This window comes from Desmodus rotundus, chromosome 3 (assembly GCF_022682495.2).
Source record: "Desmodus rotundus isolate HL8 chromosome 3, HLdesRot8A.1, whole genome shotgun sequence".
Taxonomy (NCBI): Eukaryota; Metazoa; Chordata; class Mammalia; order Chiroptera; family Phyllostomidae; genus Desmodus; species Desmodus rotundus.
In genome coordinates this window covers 108,868,927-108,896,397 of record NC_071389.1, presented here as the reverse complement: position 1 = coordinate 108,896,397, position 27,471 = coordinate 108,868,927, and the positions used below count along the sequence as shown (strand labels likewise).

Here is a 27,471-nt window from a genome sequence, read left to right as displayed (position 1 = left end):
AAGGGTGCGGTGAAAGGATGCCATGCACGCCTGTATGTGTTCACTGGACATTAAGTGCGTGTTGAAAACATTGTAAGACAGAATGCAAGCAAGCACTTAACGCTTTCTCTGGCCCCACAAGGGTTAACTATCATCACTTTTAAGAGTGTGATCTGAGGTCTTAGAGAAGCATTCATAAGTAATGGGGGAAAATACATCACAACTTCAAGTGGTTACCAGGGGATGAACAATTGCAGATCTGTGTGCCTCCTTTGAGCTTTTATGAATTGTCTGAGTGCCAGCAACGAGCTAGAACTTCCACTTTACTGTCGCAGAGCCTTGCTGAAATCCTCCAGCCGCCCCGGCTCAGCCTTAGAGCCCCGCGCCGGGGGCCGGGAGATGTGCGCCAACCCACTGCGTTTCCTCCAGGTGCGATCGACATTTCCCTCACCTCTCTAAGCTTTGTTTACCCATTTGGGCAAACAAATATCTGACTTTTTAGGTTAGGAGATACTTGCTTATGCTGACACTCAGGAGAATTTTTATTTGCCAAAATAAAAATAGCTCCACTTTTGGAGCCCTAGCAGATGCAGCTGTGTGCCCGTGATCTCAGCAGGCGCGTCTTACAGATGAAGGCACTCAGGCGCAGGGACATGAAGTGATTTCCCTAAGGTGACATGGACAGAAGGCGAGAGCTCTACAAGTCAGACTGGTTTCCCCAACTGCAGGCGCCAACCCAGCACCGGACGAGTGGCTAGGGTTATCTTTCTTACAACCAGCTTGACATGACTTCTGCCCACGATGGTCTAAAAGGAGAAGCATGGGATGGAGCAAGATGGAGGGTCTGGGCTGTGGCCCAGTTGTGAAGGGGGTCTGAGATGGTGTGGCCTGCAGCAAACTAGGTGACACAGATCTTACCCCGACCTGAGCTGGAAGGATGGCCCTGTGGGCAGTTCCCACCCTCCCCCAGGGCGAGGTCACACTGCCAGGCTGGGGAGGACACATTACCCATACCGTAGCCAGCTCACGAAAACCGGGACACTGTGAGGGCTGGTGTGACTCTCTGGGGACGGTGTGGTGTGCATACTGGCTCTTCTTCCACAGCCCTGTGAGTCGCTTTCAGCCCCAGGGGGCTGACCCATGGGGAATAAAACTGACCCCATGCCCCTTGTTCTAGGAAGGTTCCTGGGTGACCATTCTATAGACCCAATCCCGTATCTAGGATATTACCCAACTTTGCTTAATCCCCAGTTGAAAAGCCCAAAAAGGCGGACACCCCCTGGGATGAGGGGCACCCCCTTAGGGCCAGGTCGGATTCTGGCAAAGGCCTTACTCCACTGTCTCTGGTTGATGGAAGAGGAAACATAGGATGGGGGATGGAAGGGAGACCCCTCAGATGGTCAGGGCAGCCTTCATTTTGCTTATGATTTTACAACCGCCCTAATACTCCTACCCTAAGTGTGTACAAGCTGAGATATGTAGATTTCTCTACTGTTTCTTTCCCCTGCCCCTAGGGTGGGAGACTTCTGGTGCCTTCTCTGAGGTGGGGCTGGGCCCCATGGCACCCTAACAGGGCCTCTGGAAGGGCAAGACCCTGAGCTCCGGGCAGAGGAGGGCACACGGAGAGAGAGCCTCCGCCAAGGCACTCCTGTATGTCTCCCCCAAATTACAGAGAAAAGGAGGTGCTGAATCTCGACTCTGGACTGGGGCTCTGCTCCTGCTCCTCTCCCAATCCCCTGAAATATTTTCTTATCTGTGAGAGGAAGAAGGTGTGGACTGACTGCTCTAAAATCTGACTCTAAACCTCGCAGGTCACAAAAAGACCAATAGTGTGTGATGAGGCATCATGCTGGCCCGCACACCCATCTCGGTCCCTGTTTGAAGCCAACGTCTGCCTTCTCTCACCTGACTCCGTACCCTGCCCTGGAGAGGGCAGCACTAGCAGGGCCCACTGACCAGAGCTGGCAGTGCAGGAACACTCTCTGTGTGGACCCACGGTTACTGGGAGAGGCACAGGAGGTGGCAAATTCCAACCCACAAGACATGTGCTGCTTGGGTTTGGTCTTCCTCCACGCTCACCCTCCCTAGGCTATGGTCCTGCTGAAATTCAGGGGCACCCCTAGCACAGGAAATGAAGAAAGCTGGTGACCTTCCTTCTTGGAGCCTGCAGGCAGGCCACGGGCTCCCCTAGCCCAGAAGGAAAGAATGCAATAACAGCTGCCATAGGAATAGTCCTAAAACAAGCTAAATCTGCAAAGGCAAGAGCAGAATTCACATTTGGGGCACATGTAAATTTTACTTATTTGCTGCTTAATCTCTGGCTCAATCCATATAATCTTTGTCTCTTTCAGATCTTGTACATTGTAAAATTGTTAAGTTTATGTGAAAATCTAATCAGGATTCTGTAGAAAAGTAATTAAATGAAATTTTTTAAGATTTTTTTTTTAATTTTTAGAGAGAGGGGAAGGCGGGGAAAAAGAGAGGAGGCCTGGCCCCCAACCCAGGCATGTACCCTGATCAGAAATTGAACTGGTGAAGTTTCAGTTTTCAGGATGACACCCAACCCACTGAGCCACACCAGCCATGGCAATTAAATGAAATTTTGTTGCCTTTACAAGGTTTTGAAACCTCAACTTCTACACTCAATGTCCACATTCGAGACATAGGCAACTGCATTCCCAAAGGGTACACTTAGATTAATTGAAAACAATCAACAAATGTGCCTATTCAACAGTAAGAGACAGACATTTTACAAAGCAAAATTTATTTGTCATACGTACCACATATAAAATGACACGAACCTCGCAGACAAGTATTTTGTTGTAAACTAAGCTGTTTTTGTAACATGAGCTAGAAAATTGTACATGTTCAATTTAGCAAGAGAGTTGCAGCATAGTGCCGTTGTGATATCTGACAAAGAATCAGTTGGTCTGCCCTGGCTGGGTGCTCAACTGATTGGAACATTGTCCCATGCACCAAAAGACTGCAGGTTCAACTCCTGGTCAGGGCACATACCTAGTTTGTGGGTTCAATTCCCGGTTGGGGTGCATACAGGAGGCAACCGATCTATGTTTCTCTCTCACATCAATGCTTCTCTCTCTCGCCCTTCCTCTGTCTCTAAAATCAATAAACAATAAACATATCCTTGGATGAGGATTAAAACAACACCAAAAAAAATTATCTGTACCACCTTAAAAATTAAAATAAAGTACATTATCATATGAATCGCATGAAGCTGATTTTAATCCACAGTTGAAACCTTGAGGAAATTGAAGAAAGACTTCAATGCATTTTTAATGTCTGATATTTTAAAGATTAGCTTTCCAAGTGTCACAAGTTTTTAAGAGGCAGTATGAAAGTTAATTACAGAACCTCACACAATCGGCCAGCCACCAGTTAGCATTACTGTGACAAAGCCCTCTTGCGCCAACGCGGTGACACTGTCTGCTTTCACGGGAGGGGCAGGCAGAGCTCCTGCTGTGTGAAGCTGAAGTCACCTGCTCAGATAAAAACAAATTCCCTAGGGAGAGTGGTATCTGAAAAGTGACATGAAAGAAGACTACTGTAAATTACCTTTCATTTTCCTCACTCTTTTCCTCAAAAATCAATGAAGGGGTGGGGAGGGAAATGTAGGAAACACACAATTTCAAAAATAAAAGTATCATATAAGAACCAAGAAAACTCATTCCTCGTTTTAGGCGACCTGGCAGTCCAACCGGAAGACAACTGTGTTTGCGATGACCGTCGTTTTGTGGCCTGCTGTGTCCGTGAGTGCCAGGCACAGAGACACCTGACTACCCACTTTCGTTTAGGTCCTCCCAGGCCGCCGGCTCCCCCGCCAGTCCTGGAACACAGACACATCATGACCAAAGCCACGGTTTCTAATTCTAACCTAAGCTCATGGAAAATGGCCAGGTTGGTGCTTTTGAAAGCTCTCTGACCCACCTTTACTCTCCTGTCCCTGCTGTCCTGCCGTGTCGTGAGGGGGCAGGGCGGGGCTGGAGGATAACACACATATCACTGAGTTATATATTTTTTAATGTTCTTCAAACTTTATTAAAATTGGTACAACACATTTTTTTTCTGAAAAGTCTCTTTATTGAGCTATGATTGACACTAAAAAAGCTGTACAAAATTAATGTATTCAACTCGAAGAGTTTGGGGGTAAAAGTACACATCTGTGAAACCGTCACCACAGTCAATGTGCAAACACACCCACTGCCTCCAGAAGCCTTTCCCCACCCTCCTACTTGCTATGATGATTATGTAACACTTAACATCTACCCTCTCGGCCAATTTTTAAGTATACAATACAGTATTGTTAATTATAAGCTCTTTGCTGTACAGTAGGTCTCTTGGTCTTATTTTGTATAACTGAAACTTTGTACCCTTTGACTAATTAAATAAATTAAAATTTAAAGGCAGGAGGAAAAAAAGTATATTATTAAAAAAAACCTATCACAAATCTTATGAAGTAAAATTCTTGTCCAAAGTGATAACCACTCCTAATGTTTTAGTCTCACCAATTTAAAATCTTCACATTAGATTTTCTTAAAACAGGGCATAGTGTATAATTTAAAGCTGGTGGAATAATAGAAAGCACTGAGAGGCAGAAACTTGATTTCTAAAAATCACATCTGTAGTTATTTTTAAAGTAACCTTTCTTATAGTTGTCTCCTTGAGAAATTAGATCTAGGTGTATGCTGCCCAAAACAGTAGCTACTGGCTCCATGTAGCTTTTTACATTTAAGTGGATGACAATGAAATAAAACAAAAAATGCAGTTCTTCAACCTCACTGGCCAATCTCGAAGGCTCAATAGCCACACGAGGCCGGCAGTCACTGTGCCAGGTAGTTAGTACACACACAGAATATTTCCATCAACACAGGAAGTGCCACCAGACAGCCCTTCTCTAGAGCTTTTCTAGGTGATCAAAACAGAAAATACAGCTAACACAGTTTTAAAACAAGTAACTGTTGATACAGCTTTTTAAAAATAAGTAACCATTTAGTTTTGATAGTTCTATAGTAAATATTTAAGAACTAAAATTACACAATCCAAAATATGTTACATCAACATGAAACACTGACGTTAAAAACAACTCACTAACTATTGAACTGTACGCTTTTAAAAGCTCGTGCTTGGAAAAACTGAGTGTGCATTCTCGCTCTTCAGTTTTGTCCCATTCTCATGATTTTATTTCATATCTCTTGCATATCCCCCACAGTTGTCACTGCCCAAACCTGAGCAAGAATACACAGACCGCACATCTGTGCCAACACCTGCAAGCGCGCACGCACCCACCCACCGCTGAAGCAGACTTGTGTGCTGGATGTTGCTCGCAGTAAGAATTATTATTTGTGGGTCTCCAGGTCTGTGAGTTGCCTGCTTGCCATACTGACATGGACTGCCAAATTTCGTCTTCGCTGAAATATTTTATCAAATGTAAAGTATAGGCCATTTTCTAAAAAAGCTTGTAAACTGGGCAGACTGGAAAATAGCTAATCTATGTATTTCTCTCTCAGGAGGACTAAGAAAGCAACTAACTGTCCTGCTTTTTAAAAAAAAAATCCTACTTTTGTTACCTTATTTTGAGAGTTTCTTCAGGGTACCTATCGTTCTGTAATTTCAAATGTCTTCTAGACTTCCTTTTAGAAAAGTACCGAGGCTCATGAAATCACCTAGTTTTCAAAGGTCCACGGCCTCGACGGCCTCGACGGCCCAGCCGGGCTGTGGGGGCGCACGGGGGTAGAGGCATCGCTCTTCGAACACCGAATGCAGTCCACTGACTGGTGCTCCGAGGCGAGGGAGCTCCCTCCGGCATGTGATAGAAGACAGTCTTGTATTTAGAGGTGTTACAACAAAGAAATTCTGAGATTCCCCGTCTTCCAGCAATTGCCCTCAGTGTCAAATAGACAAGGAGAGACACCCAGTTTAACATCGAGACAGAAGGGAAGGAAGAGTGTCCAGTGGCAAAGCAGGTTGTCATGGTGTTGGACAGATCTGCCACTTAACCGGGGGAAGATCTTGGGCATGTTACTTAGTCTCTGGATCCTTAACTTCCTCACCTATAAAAATGGAGATAACAAAAGTGCCTACCTGTTGTTGGGCCATTGTAAAGGTTGAAAGAGCTAATTTATGTGAAGTGTCTAGCCCTGGCTGTGTGGCTCAGCTGGTTGGAGCATCATCCCATCCACCAAATGCTGCAGGTTGGATCTCAGTCAGGGCACACACCTAGGTTGTGGGTGTGATCCCTAGTCAGGGCCGTACAGGAGGGAACCGATGGATGTTTCACTGTCATATCGGTGTTTCTCTCTCTCTCCCCCTTCCTCTTTCTCTAAATCAATAAACATATCCTCTGGTGAGAATTTTAAAAGAAATAAATAAAAATAAAATGCCTAGTACCGTACCTGGAACAACAATCTCTCAATATTTTACCTTTAGTTGTCACTTTCAGTAACAGTCGTGCCATTATTATTTCCACAAGCTTGTCACCCTGCCACCTGTGACATTCCCTTGCCCCTTTTCAAAAAGGCCAGAAAAGCAAACTTGTAATGTCTGGAGCTGGCTACACACTTTCTGGCAAGTTCTGGGCCTCTGCATATCCCTCTTTAAGGCTTGCCAGCTCTGCTGTGACAAAGAATGAAAGTGACTAGTGCATTTGCCAAATTTTTATGCTGCTATGCGATGACTTCTGATATACAACATTGCTTATTAAGCTAATACAACGTTGGACGATTTGGGCCCAGAAGTGTGCTGTGCTCCAGGAAGTGGGGAGCACAGGATTAGTGGGTACAGCAGTGGGGCCATGGGACTTCTCTTGACTTGCACGTGTAGACACCTCTTTTGAGACTTGAATTTATGCTTTAAATCTACCTTTGAGGATGTGAAGAATGGTTAAGTAATACATGTAAAGCCCTTAGAATGGTGTAGAACAGAGTGAATGCTCAGAAAGGGATGGCCTTTGTAGCAATAATTATTATTCAAATTATCACAACAATTTCTAATAGTCAGTAGTCACAGCAAATTACTCAGTCTTGGGAGGAACAAAATACAGGCCTTTTCACTTAAAGCTTTTTCTCGTCAATAAAAATCTCTCCCAGAACAAAGTTCTGGACGAGGAATCTTGATTTTGGGTTCACAGTCTGGGTCCCGCTTCCAAGCCAACGACCTTGGAAGGTCAGCCTGGGCCAGAGCTTCCTGGTCAGTGAGGTGAAGTGTGTGCAAGGTCCTTTCCAGCTTGAGAACATGGACTCTATGACTACCAACACATCTAAAGAATCCATTTGAATAACAATGAAAACAAAATCTCTGCACATAAAAAAGTCTGCACATAAATTAGCTAATTTAAAAAAATAAGTGCTTCTAAAGAATTTTTTATTCATGTGAATATGTGTCTATACAAATGCAAACTTGTGGTTGCTAAGCTCTTTTCTGAACATACACTTTGGTGGATTTCAATAAACATAAATACATGTATTTAAATCTTACATTTACGAAGCACCTAAATGTGCGTTTAGTGATTATGCTAGTTCATTCAGTGCAGTTTCAGAATTTTTTAAAAGAGTTGGCATCCCACTGTCTCCCGAGGCCTGTCTAGACTCCAAGGCACACTGTTCAGGTCTTGGAGTGCTCACGGTGCATCTACGCCCGTCCTCTGACACCGAGCCCAGGCTACCTTCAGAGTCATCTGAACTCCCACGCACAGGCCACCCTCTGCTAACCTGGCTGGCATTTCTTAGCAGACATTGCTAGTTTCTCAGTATTTCACAGTGCCTAACAAAGTGACCTGCACACAACATTTGGTCAAGATAGCTGCATAGGCAGACATGGCCCACCTCTTTGCACAACCACATCAAGATTACAACTAAAATATAGAACCGCCATCACTAAGAACTGTCAGAAATCAAGTTCAATGGAAGTCTGACAACTACCAAACTAAAGAAACTACATCCATCCAGGCTGGTAGGAGGGGTGCAGACGTGGAATGGGCTGGTCCCACACACACAGATGGTAGATAAAAATGGAGACATGGCTTGGGAGAGAGGAGTCCCAGACCCACATCAGACCCCCTAGTCCAGGGTTCTAGTGCCAGGAAGATAAATTCCACAACTTCTGGCTCAAAAATCCAGAGGGGATTGATTCAGTGAAAGAAACTGCTAGAGCTCAAGCAGTTCCTCTTAAAAAACCCACACATGCACTCACATTTTACTCCCTCTGAGCTCCAGCACTGGTGTAGCAGCTTGAAAGATACCAGTAGCATAAAGGGAGAAACTGAAGTATCTGGCATCAAGGCGAGCAGAGGCCATTGTCCATTTCCTAAACACTTCCCCCCACAGAGCCACAGAGCCCGCAAGCTGGTGCCACATCTGAGACTCCATCAACCTGGTTAACACTGGAGATAACCTCAGAGACTCTGCCCGACCCAAATTATGGGCAAACCCAAGCTGCTTTTCCATAAGAATGGCTGGTTTGGCTCCTAAATCCTATCAAACAAGAAATAGCTGGTTTCAGTGAGCCCTAGTGGGAGCCAGACTAGATTCACTGCTTGGCTTCACCTGGGCATCTCTAAGCCCCACACAAGCAGCCACCATCTCAGGTTGCTTTACAGCTCAGGTAGGGTGGCTCCAGGCAAAACACAGGTAGGAGCTGACCTTGGCCTGCACCACCCAGGAAACCCCAGGGCCAATGCACCCAGTGGACAGCTACAGAGCACATCAGAGCACCACCACCCCGTCCCTGTACAGCTGCTGATCCTACACAGAGGGCAGAGGTTGGTGGTAAGTGGTCACAGCCAGTCCTTGAAGCTGACTGGCCTGGGTAAATCTCTCCCATTGATCTGGCAACAGCAACCAAGGCTCAACTACAAGAGGAGGGTGTACTCAGCCCACACAAAGAGTGCACCTCAAGTACCCAGCTTGGGTAATAGGGGAGGCTGTGCCACTGGATCCTACAGGACACCTGTTACACTAGGCCACACTACCAAGACAGGGAGTCATAGCAGCTCTACCTAACACATAGAAACAAATACAGGGACACGCCAAACTGCCAAAATGAGGAGACAAAGAAACATGGCCCAAATGATAGAACAGATCAAAACTCCAGAAAAAGAACTAAACTAAATGGAAATGAACAATCTATCAGATGCAGAGTTCAAAACACTGTTTATAAGGATGCTCAAGGAACTTAGTGAGGGTCTCAGCAGCATTAAAAAGATCCAATCAGAAATGAAGGATACACTAATTGAAATAAAGAACAATTTACAGGAAAATAACCATAGAGTGAAGAGCGCCAGAATCAAATCAATGATTTGGAACATCAGGAAGCAAAAAACAACCAATCAGAACAACAAGAAGAAAAAAGAATCCAAAAGAAAGAAGATAGTATAAGCAGCCTCTGAGACAACTTCAAGTATTCCAACATTTGCATCATAGGGGTGCCAGAAGAAGAGAAAAAGCGAGAAATTGGAAATCTATCTGGAAAAACAGTGAGCGAAAACTTCCTTAATTTGGTGAAGGAAGTCCAGGAAGCACAGAGAGTCCCAAACAAAATGGATGCAAAGAGGCCCACTCCAAGACACATCATAATTAAAATGCCAAAGGTTAAAGATAAAGAGAGAATCTTAAAAGCAGCAAGAGAAAAGCAGTTAGTTACCTACAGTGGGGTCCCCATAAGACTGTTAGCTGATTTCTCAAAAGAAACTTTGCAGGCTAGAAGGGATTGGCAAGAAATATTCAAAGTCATGAAAAGCAGGGACCTACAGCCAAGATTGCTCTACCCAGCAAAGCTATCATTTAGAATCAAAGGGCAGATAAAGAGCTTCCCAGACAAGAAAAAATTAAAGGAGCTCATCATCACCAAACCATTATTATATAAAATGTTAAAGGGACTTATTCAAGAAAAAGAAGATCAAAACTATGAACAATAAAATGGTAAAAAAAAAAAAAAATACAGATCTATCAACAATTGAACTTAAAAAACAAGCTAAGCAAACAAGAAGAACAGAGACAGAATCATGGATACGGAGAGCATTTTGATGGTTACCAGATGAGAGGAGGGTGGGGGGAATGGGTAAAGAGGTGAGGGGATTAAGAAGTACAAATAGATAGTTACAGGATGGAGGATGTAAAGTACAGTACAGGAAATAGAGTAGCCAAAGAATTTATACTCATGACCTATGGACATGAACACTGATGTGGGGATTGCCTGAGGGAGTAGAGGGTATTGGGTGGAGGGGGGCAAAGGGGGAAAAGTCAGGACAACTGTAATAGCATAATCAATAACATATAATAAAAAAATAAAAATTGGAAAAAAGAACAAAACCAAGTGTCCTACACAAAGGCTGTGTGATTTTAGGCAAGTCACTTGACCTCTCTGTGTACCAGTTTCCTTCCTTGTAATGGAGAATATCAATACATGCCTCATAGCATTGCTGAAAAAATTGCATGGAAAGTTTTTATCTAGCCAACTAGCTCACTAAGTAGTGGAAGCCACATTAGCGGCAGTAGTAATGATAATACTAGTGAAGAGTGCCATCCTGGTAGGTACATGTTAAGCACAAAATTACAACCTTCATGTGTTGTAGCTCACCCAGCACTGAGAGGACATGGAGATTCATGGGTAAGCAATGTGTCCAGAGCCATGCAATAGGAAGTGACAAAGAATGGGACATGAACCCAGTGATTCTAGGGCCACAGCCTGTGTTCCTAATCACTTGATTAATAAAGACTATATAATGACTGGTTTACATCTTTTTCTCTTAGAATTATAAACCTGTTTTTATTCCAATAGAAATGGACTTTATGGGCCATGTTGTTTATTCATGCCTGCAAGCAGAGCCTCTTCAACCCATGGGCCCTTGCTGGACTAAGTCAGTAAAAGATAGCTTGTAACTAAATGAAAAACAAAGGCTGAAAAGCTGAAGAAATGATCTCCACACTACCAGTAAGGCAGAGTAGAGTGAAATAAGCTTTGAAATATCCATGTGAAAAGAACTCTCAGGATTCATCAACTGTTCAGAACTAAAGCAAGTACCTTACACAGAGGGAAGAGTTTTGAATGAGAACAGCCTGAAGCAGCCCCCAAGCCCAGACCAGCTCAGCTTTCTACTCTGCATGATTTGCTTACGTTAAATTCACTGGAGGGCAGCGGGGGAGGGGGGGCATTGGGGAGGAAGCCCTGGTCCCTGTGACAGATTTCGTGTGGGATGAGAACATCTGGAGGGAGTGAGGTCCACTGGGCGTGCCTGGCTGCTTTCAGCCGCGGCTGCTGGGCTGGGGCCACCTCAGTAAGGCTAGTCTTCTCAGTTACTGCGGTCATACCTCTGGATTCAGATGTCTCAGAAATACTCAGATTTTCACTTAAAGACATCCCAAATTCTCAACTGAAAATGCACGCACACTGAGAACCATTGGATCACTGGGCTGGGGGAGCAGCTGCCTCTGTCCTAAAGCCTATTCAGAGGGACCCTCTGTGTCCTTTATTGTGGGATTTGCTGCTCCTTACACTGGATCCTGTGTCTTTAGTAATTAGTATTTTTGCATATCTAAAATAGACTATGTTCTCATAGCTTCAAACATTCCTAAAGAAAATAATCAGAAGAGCACTCATGAAAATGACACTCTGCTTAGTATCAACAGAGGCAACTTTGTTCCAACCTGAAGTTGGGCCCTAGAATTCATCAAAGTCCTGCTGAAATCTGACTATTGCCTGCATTTCCTGATCTTCCTAGACTGTAAATCACAGGGTCACGAAGTTAGTATAAGGGTGGGGTGAAGCATCAACTAACCTGCACCCTAGGAAATGCACTCAGTATGGAAGCACGTTTCTGTCCTGACCGGCTCGCTCAGCCTTGCCTGTGGGATGCCACAGCACCTCAGTTCCCCGCCAGCGAGGCCCTAGTTCTCTAGACTTCCTCACTGAAATCTTCAGATCTGGGTATTGGAGAAGGAAGGTGCAATTTGTACAGTGAGAGACGAGAGGAGAGTGTGCCTGTGTGTGCATGCATGTGTGTACAGGCATGTGTGTACACGTGCGTACAAGTCACAGGACTGGAGATGGTGGGTGTGGACAGACATGGCTGCATGGCTAACCCAACTGTGGCATATTCTGGAAGCTCCACAGGTAGGTCACAAGCAGGAAAAAAGTCATCTTTCCATAATGACTGGTTAGACTTTTCCCCTTTCATTGAATTGTCTTTATATCAATTTACCATGTCATGTGTTGTGGTGGGTGACGTGGTCTTGTCCTGATGGAAGGGCAGAAGTTCAGTCGAGCATGATGACTAAGAAAATAACCTCACAAACAGCAACCAGTGCAAGAGCACTCACCACAGGCAGCAGCACACACCGAATCACCCAGAAGAGGACAGCGCGAGGACTGCCTGGTAGAGGCCACAGGAAGGCCTGAGGATGTTGGGAACCGCCCTGCCTGGTTTCAGAAGCTGTAACCCCCCATGGTTAAGGCAGAGTCAGAGACCTTGGGACCATAAGCCATTAAGGAGATGAAGCTTATCTCCCTGGCAGGGGTGCCATCTCTGCCCACTTTACTTCACCCTGCTTGGTCCCCAGTGCATGACCAGTTAGCCAATGACAGGTAAGATTCCTCAAGGGAGGAATGACCTAAGACAGGCATGGTCACGAAAAAGGCCCACAGGGAAGGACACGGGGGGCTACAGAAAGATGGGGGGTGATGGACCCTCACCCCTTGGCTTTGACAAAGCCTGAGTCCTCATTCTGTCTGCAAGAAGTCTCCTAATCTCTAGGCTGCCTTACTTCCCCTGCCTGACTTAAGCCTGAAACAATGACAGAGGGCAGTGCAGTCCTGTGCTGGAAAGGGCAGATTCCCCAGGGAATCAGGCCTAAGAAAGGATGCATAAAATCCTGTGAAACCTGCTTTGTTTATACCCTCAGCTTAAATGATAAGGGTCCAAGTCTGAAATGAGTTTGTTTCCCAAAGTTTTATAGCCCTTTAACTAACTGACCCTAACTCAGAATAAGCCCTCAAAGTTCTTTATATGTTATCCATTGTTTGACCCTTACTGCCTGACAATGATTGATGAGTTTTACCTGTATTCCTGTGCAAAATGAACCTAATAAAAGCCCATGGAGGAAAACGCTCTTGGCCCTTCTCCTTTGAGAGACAGGCCACCTCTCCTCCCCAAGCAGATCATGTCTTGGTAGATTTATTCTCATCCGTGGCGGATGGGGGGCTCTGCGGGTGGAGCCCCCCCACATGAGAGGTCCCAGTTACACTGAGATATTAGTGCTACTAATTATATTAGTACCATGTTAGGGTTCAGTCAGAGCTACATGGCATGGATTGCAGGGTGTTGCACCCCAAGTGTCTGAGTCAGTAGGTCAGTGTGAGGCCTGAGACTGCATTTGAACACATTCCCAAGAGATGCTCCCGCGCTGGCTGGGGTCCTCCTGCAAGGCCCACTGCTACGCAGCAAGCAGAGGCAGGGGGCCATCAGCCATTCTGCTCTGGATAGTGCTATGTTTAGTGGGTTATGGCATCCCAATTTGTGGCAGAGAAATGGTAGATGATATGGGAAAAGGATATGGAAAATGATCAAAAGGATATGAAATGAAATAAATCAGAAAAAATGACTTAAGTAATTGAGATAATTTTACCTGAAAAAAGAATAATATTGTTTAATCAATATTTTCAAAGGATAAATGTTGACTTTGACCGAAGTGTTCTCTGCATCTCCATGGGCTGAGCCAAGATAAACAGAATTGGATTAGGAATATTAAAACACCACTAAGCCCTAGTGCACTGTTGGTGGGAATGCAGACTGGTGCGACCACTGTTGAAAACAGTATGGAATTTCCTCAGAAAACTAAAAATGGAACTGCCCTTTGACCCAACAATTCCGCTGCTGGGATTATACCCTAAGAACCCTGAAACACCAATCCAAAAGAACCTATGCACCCCAATGTTCATAGCAGCACAATTTACAATAGCCAAGTACTGGAAGCAACCTAAGTGCCCATCAGCAAACGAGTGGATCCAAAAACTATGGTACATTTACACAATGGAATTCTACGCAGCAGAGAGAAAGAAGGAGCTTATACCCTTTGCAACAGCATGGATGGAACTGGAGAGCATTATGCTAAGTGAAATAAGCCAGGTGGTGAGGGACAAATACCATATGATCTCACCTTTAACTGGAACATAATCAACAAAAGAAAAAAGCAAACAAAATATAACCAGAGACATTGAAGTTAAGAACAATCTAACAATAGTCAGGGGGGAGTGGGGAGGGGACAGTGAGGAGAGGGGATTACAGGAACTACTATAAAGGACACATGGACAAAATCAAGGGGGAGGGTGGAGGTGGGGGAGGGAGGTGGGTTTGGCTGGGGTGGGGTGGAGGGATGGGGAGAAAAGGCATACAACTGTAACTGAATAACAATAAAAATTTAAAAAATTAAAAAATAATAATAATTAAAAAACACAAAACACACCACTAAGCATTGAGGGAAAGTGTAGAACTTCAGTGTCAAAGATATCTTGACTTCGATTCAGTATAGAAAGTGCCACTACATAAGTTTTCATCCAAGTGTTCGATTCTATACTGTCCAAGAATAAGTTTGCTCACAGTTCCAAAGGGCCCTGGAAGGAGGAAGTACATAGTCAGACCAGAGCCGGCTTCCCCTTAGGTTTTAGCCAAGCAGCCATGACGTCTGTGGAAGAGAAGCCACCCTCCATCCCATGTGGGAGGTTTCCACTTTCACCAACCCAAACAAGAACCCCATAGGTTCCAGAAGTATGCTGTCTAGTGAGAAACACAAACCCAAAGCCTTTGAGAGAATGCCAATAAGATGTTCTCTTACCTTTTAAAATATTCAGATAGTCAAATATCAGGGAAATCTGGGCCCTATAGATATTTTCATTTTGGCTCCAAACTTATTTTCAGTTGAAAGCTGGCACTTGATGTTACTATTTGAATTTTTATGATTAAACATGACCTAGATTTCTTCTGTATTTTTGATAGCATGGAGATATTTAAGTTATATTCTAAAATCTATTTTAGTTATGTACTTTGACATACTTCTATTGAATAAAAAAATATTCTCAGCTCCTTGGGCAGAAAAGAAGCACAGTGGATGTAACGACCACTGTAACTATTATTAATAGTACTTTGATGCTGAAAAGTCACAAAAGATTACAGATAAATGTCAAAACCAAGGTGAGATATTTTAAAATTTCTCTGATGTACCTGGCTAGGAAAAGGTTGCTTTAGGATAAGTTCAGTTGAATTTTAGAACATAGAGAACAACATTTTTCATCTTAATTATCTCAATATATTTATGAAAACACATGCAGCTCCCCAAATACAAACCACATGCATCGCAGAGAAAATGTTCCTTTTTGATAAAATGGAGGTGAAACCTTTGCTTCTAGGTATACTCACACATGCAGATAGAAACACACACACATGTACACACATGTACACATACATATGTGTATATACACATGTACGTATACATATGTACACATACATATAAAACTTATCAGAGAATTGCCTTAAGATAATGGTAATTAGGATTTTAAAAAGTGAGAACATAAGCATACAATAAATATATTTATAGATCTTTACTAGATACTAGAAATTCTAGGAAAAGTTCAAAGTTCACATCCACTGAATACAGACTAGTTATCTGTGTATTAACCTAAATATATCTATTTAAAACATATATTTGTATGTTTTCAAAGATTTAGAGTGACGAAGGTGTGACCGTTACCCTTACGCAGCTGTCTGCAAGCCACCGCCACCAGCTCCCCCGGGGCTTGTGAGAAAATCAGCAACGCTCCAGACCTGTGATGCAGCATCTGCATTTTACCAGGATCCTTAGGTGGTATGTGTGCCCTTTAAACATTTCAATTCGAGGATCTCTAGTCAAGATCACCAATATTTTTTCCTGCATTGTTTGTTGAAGGACAGTAGATCTGTCTGCTAATTCAAACCATGTTTATATTTCTTTGAAGTATATAAACTACTTTTGACTCTAAGAGTTCTCACCAGATTTGAAGGTTCCAAACAGGTATCAAAACCATCCAACAATCACTAAAATTTTTAAAGGAGACAAGAAAGCAATCTGTCTCTCTATTACGCCAGGCATGTAAGCAAAGTAGAGACATAGCATCAGTTAATATAACACCATTTATTTAATATGTAATTTAAATTTGGTGTGTCAGTAAGTTATCTTAATTTTATACATGTTACCATGAAATTAGTCAATCATTATTTTAATAATGGATGAGCATTCTTTAAGAAAAATGTTTAAGAAGTCTCCAAGATATTTTATTGGCACTAAACATCTTTATTTCTCATCTTCTCATTTAAACTTGTTTAAATACTGCTTTACATTCCGGGGACTCTAAGACCATTCACACTCGCCAAGTCAGTTGAGGAATTCTCCCACCTGAACTTGGCTGCCAGGAAAGGGGGTGCTCTGCCCCACACCCCCAATTCTGCTTCCAGGTACCAGGAAGGAAGACGGCCCCCTTTACAAGAAGAAACTAACTTGATGATACAAAGAAATAGAGTTATAGGGATGAAGGAAACCAAACCGTGGACAGCCACACCCTGGAGAGCGAGCCTCGACTAAGGATTCCAGTGTGGTAACTAGATTGTCCAGGATACCTGTTTCTACTGGAAATTCTTTGCTAGCTAAAATTTTTGATCACATGGAATAAGAATGTCTGCTCCCTCAGGACTGTTGGAAATATGACTGTTTTACATGATGCATTTAGTCTTGTTGCAAAGTTAATGTTATTGAAGCTATATATGTACATAGAGGTTTACACACATATCTAAACATATACATATATTTCAAGACATGTGCACACTTGTTAATAATTAACCTCACAGAAACAAAGAAGCTTTGTAGAAAACCACATAAACTTCCAAAAAACCTTCACAATTTAAACATGTTATAGTTGAATTGAAAAATCTTAGCTGAAAGCAGATATTTCAAAAACACAGGTAAAAAGCAATCATTTAACTAGTACTTATAAGAACATTATATACTGATGTATGTATATGATCTAGAGTTTAAAAGAACAAATGGAGGGAAAATTGCCGTGGAGTAAGAGCGCCCTCACCTATTTGCACTAAGACATTGCGCTGGGCCACTGGGAGTCCATTGGCCTTGCTCCAAAGGGGAAAAATGCCTAGTGAAGAAGAGGATGTTAAAACCAGAACTTTTCTACATAGGACCATGCTGATAGTCACATCACATGTGATAATAAGAAGCTGTATATCTTAACTGTAGAACTAAAAGGTAGTGAGAATAATGTGCTAGAAATCAAGACAGAGCAAGGCAGCGGTGCTGAAAGAAGGCAGGTACAGACGCTGGAAAACCTGGGTTCCCATCCTGGCTCTGCCCTTGACACCGTGGACTCAAACACATTTCTTAGCCTTGCTTAGCCTTAGTTGCCTTGCCTGGAATCGTGTGTGCTGTGCGTACAGTAACAGAGCAGGTGAAGCACCCAGCAGAGGGCCTGAAGCTCAGAGTGGGGTGAAAAACAGCACATATTATTATTATGATAATTCCAAATTGGAGAGACCCACCATTTCCACAAAAACATCATTTATTGCTTTCAAACCTCCTTATGAATACTTCCCAGCCCCTGACCAAACCAATTTACCTGAATTATTTCTGCCATGGAGATGCTATTGACTTTAAGGATTAAAAACAGACTCATTATATTCAATCTACCAACTCAATCACACGTTGAAGAAATTTTTTTAAAGGCGTCAGCTTGATTAGGTTGATCATAAGGTAACATGCATTGAAAATCCTTTCCCATTTCTAAATATTTTAAACTTTCTCCCACTTCCACAAGTAGCCTAAGGGAGGAGACACAGGTTCGAGAGAGGATTTATTCATAATTGTGCTACATAAGAAGGGGCTTTGGAGAGACGGCATCAGCCTGCAGATAGCCAGAAGAGTCCTGAGACCCCCGTGGGCAGACCACCGGGGACACACCAATAAGGTTTTTTACTGCAAATGATTCCCCAGGGACCCTTATACTGGTCTCACCACCAGCTGAAAGGGCTAAACTGACATGCTGCACAGAAATTCTCCCACTGGCTGCAGAGATACAGCTGCGAACCCACTGCCCGTGGGAGGGAGGTCTGTACCCAGACCATCTGTCCGCATTAATGGGAATGCTGCTCAGACACAGTGATTTTACAGTATGTTTAAAATCAGCCCTCCTCTGTAATTTCCTCATGAAACCTTTGCTCTCTGAAAACAGGCAAAATGGTTTTTATTGCATTTAAGTTGTTCTTTTGGTGAAAAGAAGTTCAAACTTAACTTCCTATGAATGGCCACTGGTGAACTTACATGATGTATCACAGTCAGATACAGGTGTGATGCACTCACAAACAAATTCATTGTTAACATAGGAGACCACCTGTTTCAAATGCATTTTACACCACTGACAATATGAACCGGAAGTACTTGGCTTACAATATTAATTCTATTGTCTCGATCAAGAATAACTATGAATGCACTCTTAAAGATAGAAAGAGTGATGTTTTTCATATTTTGTGATAGTGTTACATTGATTTGTTTTTCAGAATATACTGAAATAAATTGAATCTACTTTCAAAAGTTACTAATTTTTTCCTTTTGTTTTCTGAAAACAATCAGACTGTAGCTTAAGAAACTACAAGGGTGAATCTAATAAATCCTACTTGATAAGTAAATCAAAACCAATTTTGTAATTCACTTTAGAAGGACATATTAAAAACCTATGTTGAAAAAGAACTCATTTGATTCTGGTACGTGGCAACACAGAACCTAGCGGTCGAGCCAACACAGGCAACCATGCAGAAAGAGGCACAACAGTCACAGAAATGTCAGTAACTCTTGCCAATGGCGACAGCTGAAAGTAAAGGAAGAGTGAATAAGAATGGGTTCCTAGTTTCAGTGTTGGTAACTTCTTACTGAGTTCATGTTAACAAAATCAGGTCCCTTCCAAACATAAACATGTGACATGTTTTCATTGGCTTGAAAGAGATTGCATTCTATTAGATACATGCAGCATTAAAAATCTACCTTGACATTAAAAAAAAAAGTCTGGAAAAAGTAACTTCATTTTCCTCAGGAACTCAGTTTTATTTTAAAGTCCAGGTAAAAAGCCTGGGAGCAGTTTGTTTTTTTATAACATCATGGCCGTGTCATGTCCCTTCCTTTCTGAACCACCACCAGCCCTCCAAACAAAATATAAAATAAAAACCCTGCCTCCAAGTAAAATAGAAAACAAATCCCCCACTCCCAAACAAAACAAAAAACGATGCTGAGCAAAGAACTCAACACCTTTTTTTAAAAGAGTGAAACACTGGTAACATTATTTTCATTTCAATTACTTAACTCATCTGACTGAAAGCTCCACAGATGCTAAGGGTTCCTGTGGATCCAAAGAGAATCCAGTTTAAAGAATTCAAGGAAAGCATCTCAACCGTTGGCCGGGCAGTGGAAGTGCTTGGTAAATGCAGCCCTGGGTGTGCAGTAGCTTGCGGGTAGAAGGCTGCTACACGTCGCTGGGCGACCGAGCTCTCTGGGAGAGACTGGATGGGATGCAGCCGCAACAAACGAGGCAAAGGGCTTTCTGGATCTCTTGGTTTCTGAAAGCATATATGACAGGATTGATGATAGAATTGTAGGTGGCGGGCAGGAGGGTGGCGTAGGTGTAGATGGAGGGATAGGTGTAATCAGCTATCAAGGAATAGAGGGTGAAAGGCATCCAGCAAGCAGCAAAGGTCCCCAGGATGATGGCCAGGGTGGAGACCCCTTTCCGGGTGGTCACGTAGTGCGAGGTGGCCAGGAAGTGGTGCTGCAGGGCTATCTGGTGGGCATGCCTCATGACGATCTTACAGATCTGAATGTAGAGCTGGAGCATGAGCGCGAACATGAAGAGGAAGGAGATGGAAAGGATGGCCGCGTTGTTCTTGGTGAGGGGTCTGACCACGCTACAGGTGGACTCGTCTCTGAGGCAGTTCCAGCCCAGGATGGGCAGCAGTCCCAGGCAGATGGACGTCCCCCAGAGCATGACAAGCATGACATAGGTAAACGTGACTGTCCTCTCCGAATGGTATGTCAAAGCATAATACAGGGAGAGGTAGCGGTCAACAGTGATGGCCAGCAAGCTGCAGACAGAGGCAGAGAAAGAGGCGACAATGAGTCCAATCGTGACCAGCTTGGTGGCTTCTGACTGAAGCAGGTAGGCAAAAACAAAATTGATGATGAGTCCAATGCCCGCCAGCAGGTCTGCAAGAGCCAGGCTGCCTATCAGCAGGAACATGGGTGCTCGGAGGCTGGGGTTATAGAAGATGATAAGGACCACGATGGCATTTTCACAGGAGATGAGAGTTCCTGAGGTACACAAGACAATGTCCCAGGGGTTGACAACGAGCTCTGGCTCCGGCTCTACAGCGGGAACCTGGGAGGAGACAGGAGCCGAGATGTTCTCCGTGGCAGCACCGGCATTTAAGTAATCCCGAAGCAAGCCGCTGAAATTGACCTTCGGGTCTCCGTTCATTTTAACCCCTGGCCTCTTCAACGAAAAGACAATTTTTTAATGGAAAGGTACATCAGGGGACAGTCCAACATCATGCAAAACTACACAAAATGAAAGCCAGACCCTCTTCAAATACCGCTATCAAATGCCACAAGTTTCGTGAATTGTAAACTGTTATGAAGTAAAACAAAAGCCAAAGTCTCCGCGACCTAAAGCCCACTACGAAAAATGCCATGTGGCGTTGGGGGAAACACAGGAAAGGACTTCAACACACAGTCGCGAGTGAGGCAGGCCCACGGCGACGGCGCGGTCCGCTTGCTAAAGTGCGGGGACGCACACTCCCGCGCCCGTCCTGCGCGCGGGAACGCACGGCTGCTGGACCTCTGGCGGCCGGAGCGCAGCCCGCCGCAGCCCGGAGTCGCGGGCCGGCCGCCACCCCGACTGCATATTTAAATCGCTCGTTTCCACCGAGCGCCCACCCCCTAAAAAAATCCCCGGCGCGCGTGCACACACTCATCCTCACCCCCAGCCAGAACAAAGAGGGGTCTGGACTTCCCCCGTGTGCACAAAAGGCGGACGTGTGCAGTGGAGGTGTGGAGACAGGCAGACAGACAGACAGACCGACAGATGCTCAGACGCTGCCGCCGCTCCCCAGGCGGCGGGGACGGGCGGCGGCTGCGAGGGGAACAGACAGGGTGCCCGGACCCGCGGCCCGCCACGGCGGGGGGTCATCGAGGGGGTCACCTTGGCGCTCGCAGGCCGAGGGGGCTCCTCCGGTGCGTCCGCAGCACGTGGCAAATCGTGTCGCAGGTGGGCGCCGCGGCGCGCGGCGGCGAGGGGCTGGAGCCGCGCGGGAGGGGCTGGAGGCCGGGGACGCGCTTGGCGCCAGGTGAGCGACCGGTGCCAGGTGAGCGGCGGGCAGGGCTGGAGCGCACGGCTCTCCCCGCCCGCCCGCCCGCTGGCCGAGTTCGCACGCTCCCCGCATGCGCGCGCGCCCGGCCCCACGCCCGCCCCGCTCGCTCCCGCACAGGGAGCCCCGGGAGATCGGCGCGCGCCCCACGGGTCGCGGCTGCGAGGGGGCGCGGGCAGAAGGGGGCGTCCCTTGCGCGGTGAAAGCCCAGCACCGCCCTCGGGGAGGGGGAGAACGTGGAGGCCCAGAAGTGCACCGTCACCCGCGCTGCCCGCCGCCTCGCACGCCAGCCCCGCGGGCGGTCCAGGGCTTGCAGGCGTTGGGCTGGGGCCAGGGAGCCCCGTGACCTACTTCGTTCCTGAGGGCTCCCTGGAGAGTCCGCGTCTCCAGTGGCCTCTTCTCTCCGCCTTTCCCTAAAATGCTACCTACATTCACAGTCAAAAGAATTGCTTAGGGTGGTATTCAGGATTCGCAGCAGGAATGTTGGGTGAGCAGGTTACGGAGGCAGATCTTTAAAGCAGCGAACTGCCCAGCCAGCTGTTCCAGAATTGCCCTTGACCACATTGCACCCCAATTCCAAAGCGGTCCCTTTCCTTAGGTGTGCCTGGACCTAGTTCATTATTACTTTTCCCCGGGAAGGTTTGCTTAATACGGCGTGGCTATGTGAATCGTCACTAGCGTCATCAAACTGCACTTATTAAGTGCTGTGTTTTCAAGTGGAACTCATTTACTGAGTTTCTGCAGAAGCTTCCTGCAGGCGCTGTCCAAAAACCAATGCATTTAGGTACTGGAGTAGCAGTGTTCATTTATGTTTCCGTTTTAACACATCAACAGGTTCTAAGATTGAGAACCGGATAGCAGGCTGCTCTTACGAGCCTATGCCTTCCTCTGGATACAGAAACCAGAGCACCTAATAGAGCTTAAGTTGAAAGATGGCCTCCCAGTTCAAAGATGGGAGGAGGAAAAGGCCTGATAATCTAGTCTTTGCCCATCAGCAGAAGGTTTTTCCAACTACTTTCTTCACATTTACTGAGAGGCTCCTGTACCAATAGAGATGGTCTGCAGAACACAGCACCCTAGAACTCCTTCCATTATTCTCCAACCGTCCTGCCTCCCCCTGGTTCTCTGTCATTCCTTAAGGTTCAGCCTCACCCACCCTTGACATCCCCTTCTCCTCTCCTCCCCTCCTCTGGTCAATCAACTCCAGCCTCTGCAAGACCTGTTCAGCTCTCCCTGCCTGTCAGTTCTCAAGGACAAATCGGTAGTTCTGGGGTAGGGCCCCATTCTGCCTCTGCGATCCTCGCCCAGTGACCACGGTGCTGCTGGTCCGTGGCCCACACGCAGAGAAGCAAGGTTCTGTGGAGTTTTAAGAATTGCTTGTGACTGATGGGGAGTCATCAGACACCTGTACCCGCCAAGAACCATGCTAATGCTAGGTGTGCCAATTCAGACATGTGCATGGCCTGGGGGTGACAGATACACAGAGCCCCAATGACACCAGGCAGCAAATGCTGTGATAAATGGGTGTACTTCTTCCTCTCAACTGCTATGGGATGAATCAAAGCATTTTCAGAAAAAGTGATGAAAAAGAGTTCTTTAAAACACACAGAGCCATTTCAGCATGCTATAGTTCAAGCTACCAGACAAAATATTAGGAGCCTCACTTCAGCAGGGCAGTTCAGGGAAAGCGAGGGCACAGCACCAGCCAGACACCGTCTGGTCAATAGCACTCACTCACAGAGCTTTCAATAGCGGAATGTATCCCATTTAATGTCTTTGAAAAGAAGGAAAAAGAAAGAACTGAGGGTGGGGGAAGAGGAAAGGTCATGAGGTCATGGCAGGGGTATGTGTGTTTCTGCAGTGAAACCTGGGAACGATTTAAGGAAGAAACAGAACAGTTAGCTGTGCATTCACGGTTCAGTTCAGCTACCCTTCCCCTTGAATGAGTACTTGTAGCAAAAAGAGTGTCAGCTTTACTATACTTCTAATTCTATGTTCATTGGTGTATTTGTTTGGACTTTTGTTGCTAAGGGGCAGAAATCCAATACAAAGTAGCTTAATACAAAATGGGTGTTGTCTCACATGGCTGGGAAGGATCCGTTCAGCGGTTCACAGAGAAGGAAAAGTGGCTAGTCAGTCCCTGTCCCTGACTTATTTTTTGTCTTTTCCAGGCTCAAACTGTCCTCTGCCAGACAAGCATCTCCCATGCAGCCATGATGGTGGCCCAGGTGGCCCCTGGCTTGCATGCTGAGACATCTTTCTAGCTGGTGAGAGGAATTCCCAAAGGATTGGCCAGCCTGGTGTGGGCCCCGCTCTGAACTAACCATGTGGCTAATGGGAAGGGATGAATCGTGGCCAGGCCTGGGTCGTGCATAGAGTTCCGCAATGGCCTTTCCATCGGAACTTCACGGAATGGGCATTTCTCTAGAGGGAAAAAGTGAGGTGGGACACGGGGCGGGGAGATACTGGGTGTTCTCTACAGCTTGCAGTGTGGTGGGCAGACAGGTTTCCCGGCCCCTGTAACGTGGGTCATGAAGTAGCTGTCTGCAAGGTGCTTCTCAATGTACTCACCACCATAACAGGACACTGCAGCAGATGACCTCAGCATGTGGCATTCATTGTCTCTTCATCACTTACCTTTCTTGTCACTTTTTTTTATAACTTTGCAAGAAATTATAAACCTTCAAGCATGATCTGGCATTTTCACAACCTATGCTAACGATTACCGTTCTGTGCCTGTCTTAATCTATGCCGTGTCCTCACCAACTTCACCCTGGACCTGCATCTACTAACTCTTCTGGGTAATTGAATGTGTAAGTCACAGGCTGTCCCAGATCCCTGACTGGAGCAAGTCAGACCCGAACCAGTACGGTGCGGCGCCCATGGTGTCGAAATGTTACTAGTCTGCTTCCCGTTTGTGTTGACGATTACTAGTCAGTTCCTCCCTGTGCATATTTAATTGGTGCACTGGTCTGGATGAGCTCAACCATACTTTCTTCTGTCTAGCCAAGGGTCTATATCACACCTGAGATTAAAGCATGAGTCCAAAGTAAAGATTATTTCAGAAGTGTACAGTATGATGAAGACATGCCTAATGAATCTAACCATCTTGAGAAATAGAACATTGCTGGCACCCTAAAGCCTTCCTCTTGACCCCTCCCAGTTACTATCCCTCCCCCGGGAGAAGGAAACCACTATTCTACATTCGGACCCCATAGATTAGGTTTACCTGGTTTTGAACTTACATCAGTGGAATCATACACCGCGTATACTATTGTGTCTGGCTTCTTTCTCTCACCATGGTTTCTGTGAGGTATATTGATGTGTGCCATGGCGTAGTAGTCCCACCTTTTTAATTGCTGTGTAGTATTCTAGTGTAGAAATGCCCAGTTTTTAATCCACCCTCTATTAATCAACGTGGGTTGTTTTGACTACTGCAAATAAAACCTTGATAAACATCCTTACGCATGTCATATGATGCTCACTTGTATATATTTCTATTAGGCATGGCCCATAAGACGAAGAATTTCTCCATCGAAGTACACTTTCATATTTAATACTCTACTTAAATAAACCTGGCTTCTATTTAAGGACAGTGAGAGGCCTGCAAAAAATCATAACATACCTGTCCTTTCCCCATTTATAAGCCCCTTTAAACTTTGAACAGAGGAGGAACATGTTTCATAAGAAAGACAAAGACAAAGACAAAGAAAGATAAGAAACATCGCTGAAAATATTTAGTCCGAGAGTCTGTGAGAAAGGAGAGTTGACAGTGCTAACATGGCCTTGGTTCTATATATATTGTATTTTTAAAATTGTATTAAACGTTGAATGTTTTTTTCTGATTATAAAGTAATACATATTCATTACAGAAATTTTGGAGCCTGTAACTAAAATTAAAAAGTAAAATTACCTGTACTCTCACTTCCAGAGATAGTCCCTAGGAACTTCTGTTAAGGTAAGTTTTTAATTCATTTATTTGGGATTTATTTTTTGGCAGTATAACTCAGTTTTCTTCCTCTCTCCCTCCCCTCCTTCCTCTCTCCCTCCCCTCCTTCCTCTCTCCCTCCCCTCCTTCCTCTCTCCCTCCCCTCCTTCCTCTCTCTCTCTCCTTCTCTCTCCCTCCTTCCTTCCTTATTTTTTTTTATCTCACATAAGGATACATTTATTGATTTTAGAGACAGAGGAAGGCAGAGAGGGAGAGAGAGAAACATCAGTCAGTTGCCTCTGCATGCGTCCTGTTTGGGATTGAACCTGCAGCCTGGGGGTGTGCCCTGACCAGGTATCAGACCCCCAGTCTTTTGGTGTGCTAGAGGATGCTCCAACCGACTGACCCACCCAACCAAGGCTAAACTCGGTTTTCTTTTAGGCATGCAAGGGCATCCCTCGCCTCTCCAATCTGATAGACTGAGTTTGCAGAGCACCCGCACTGGCCAGGCCCTGTGCTGCGAGCGCTTCACTGCCCAGAAGTTAGGAAGCGCTCCGCCACCAGCAGCTTGTTGGACACCAGTGTCAGGGAAAATGGCCAGCCGGCTGCCTCCCGCAAAGGCTCACATTAATTTCTCTGCAAATTTACTCCGGTTTAGGGAGATTTATATTAACTAGGCTGATACATTTTTGTCAAAATGCCAACTATCATCTAAATATTTACAGTCTCAAAGCCAGGTATGAGTAGACCTTGAGCAAGTCAACACTCCACCTGTGTTCTCTATTTGTAAAGTGAGACTGGGGACAGCATCTACCTCCCGGGGCTGGTATGTGCGTGACGCAGGGTAAAGCATACAGCACATGTATCCCAGCCTGGTGCAAAGAAAGCCAAGGGTCTGTAAATAATGGTCACAATGCCTGTTGTGGTCATTGCTAGTGCAGCGTCTGCCTGCCCTCCTGTGAGCGGGATCCACGTGAATCCCACTATTTCAGTTGCACTGGCCAAATACCTCGGCCTCCTGACTGGACCAGCACTCACGGAACACCCAACCTGGCAGGAAGTTCTGTTTACATCAAAATACATCCAGGGTGTGTAACGCCAAAACTTGGAGGTAAGCAAGATGCCCTTCAGTAGGTAGGGGATAACAAACTGTGGTATATGTTGACTATGGAGTATTATGTAGCACTGCAAAGAAATAAGCTTGCCAGCTGTGAAGAGACATGGAGGATATGTCAGTGCATATTACTAAGTAAAAGAAGTCAGTGTGAAAAGTTTACTTCCAACCATGTGACTTTCAGGGAAAGGGAGACAATAAAAAAGGGGTGTGGGGGTGGGAGGGTTACATAGACGCAGCACAGAGGACTTTTAGGGCAGTATAAACTACTCTGTATAACACTGCAATGGTGGATACATGTCATTATACATCTGTCCAAACCCACAGAATGTTCACTCTTGGACAAGCTCCAAGAGTGAACCTCAGTGTAAACTGTGGACTTTGGGTGATAGCGATGTGTCAGTGTAGGTTCATAGATGTTAACAAATGTCCCTCTCCGCAGGGGGTGTGGATGAACGGGGGGAGGGGGGGCTGTAGGGGGGGTAGGGGATTTAGGGAACTCTCTGCACTGTGTGCTCGGTTTTGCTATGAACCTAAAACCTCTCTAAAAAACAAGGTCGATTTTTAAAAGAATAGAGGAACATTGCCTGACCGGCATGGGTCAGTTCTCTGGGCGTTGTTCTGCAAAGCGAAAGGCCAGGGTACATGCCTGGGTTGTAGGTTCAGTCCCCAGTCGGGGCACATGTGAGTGAGAGGCAATGGATCAATGTTTCTCTCTCACACTGATGTTTCTCTCTCTCTCTTTCTCCCTCCCTCTAAAAATAAATAAATAAAATATTTAAAAAATCTTTTTCCCCTCTCTCTAAAAATAAATAAATAAAATCTTTAAAAAAAATAGAGGAACACTGTAGAAGACAAATTCATTGAATTACCTACTAAATAATCAAATAAAAATCTTGCAGTAAAAGAATAACATTTCTCACCTCCTCCACTGCCATCACCTGGCCTCAGATGACCATCACCCCTCATTGGATATCTCAGGAGCTTCCCAGCTGGTTT

At 45.1% G+C, this 27,471-nt stretch overlaps 1 protein-coding gene across 1 annotated transcript; it reads right to left on the bottom strand.

Annotated features, from left to right (window-relative positions):
* Nucleotides 1-18,751: 18,751 nt before the first annotated feature.
* Nucleotides 18,752-21,465, bottom strand: GPR12 (G protein-coupled receptor 12). The gene is made up of 2 exons (XM_053921718.1): nt 21,265-21,465; nt 18,752-20,556 (listed from the first exon to the last, which is right to left on the bottom strand). The coding sequence occupies exon 2, from the start codon at nt 20,539-20,541 to the stop codon at nt 19,534-19,536; it is 1,008 nt and encodes a 335-aa protein (XP_053777693.1). The 5' UTR covers nt 20,542-20,556; nt 21,265-21,465; the 3' UTR covers nt 18,752-19,533.
* Nucleotides 21,466-27,471: the final 6,006 nt, after the last annotated feature.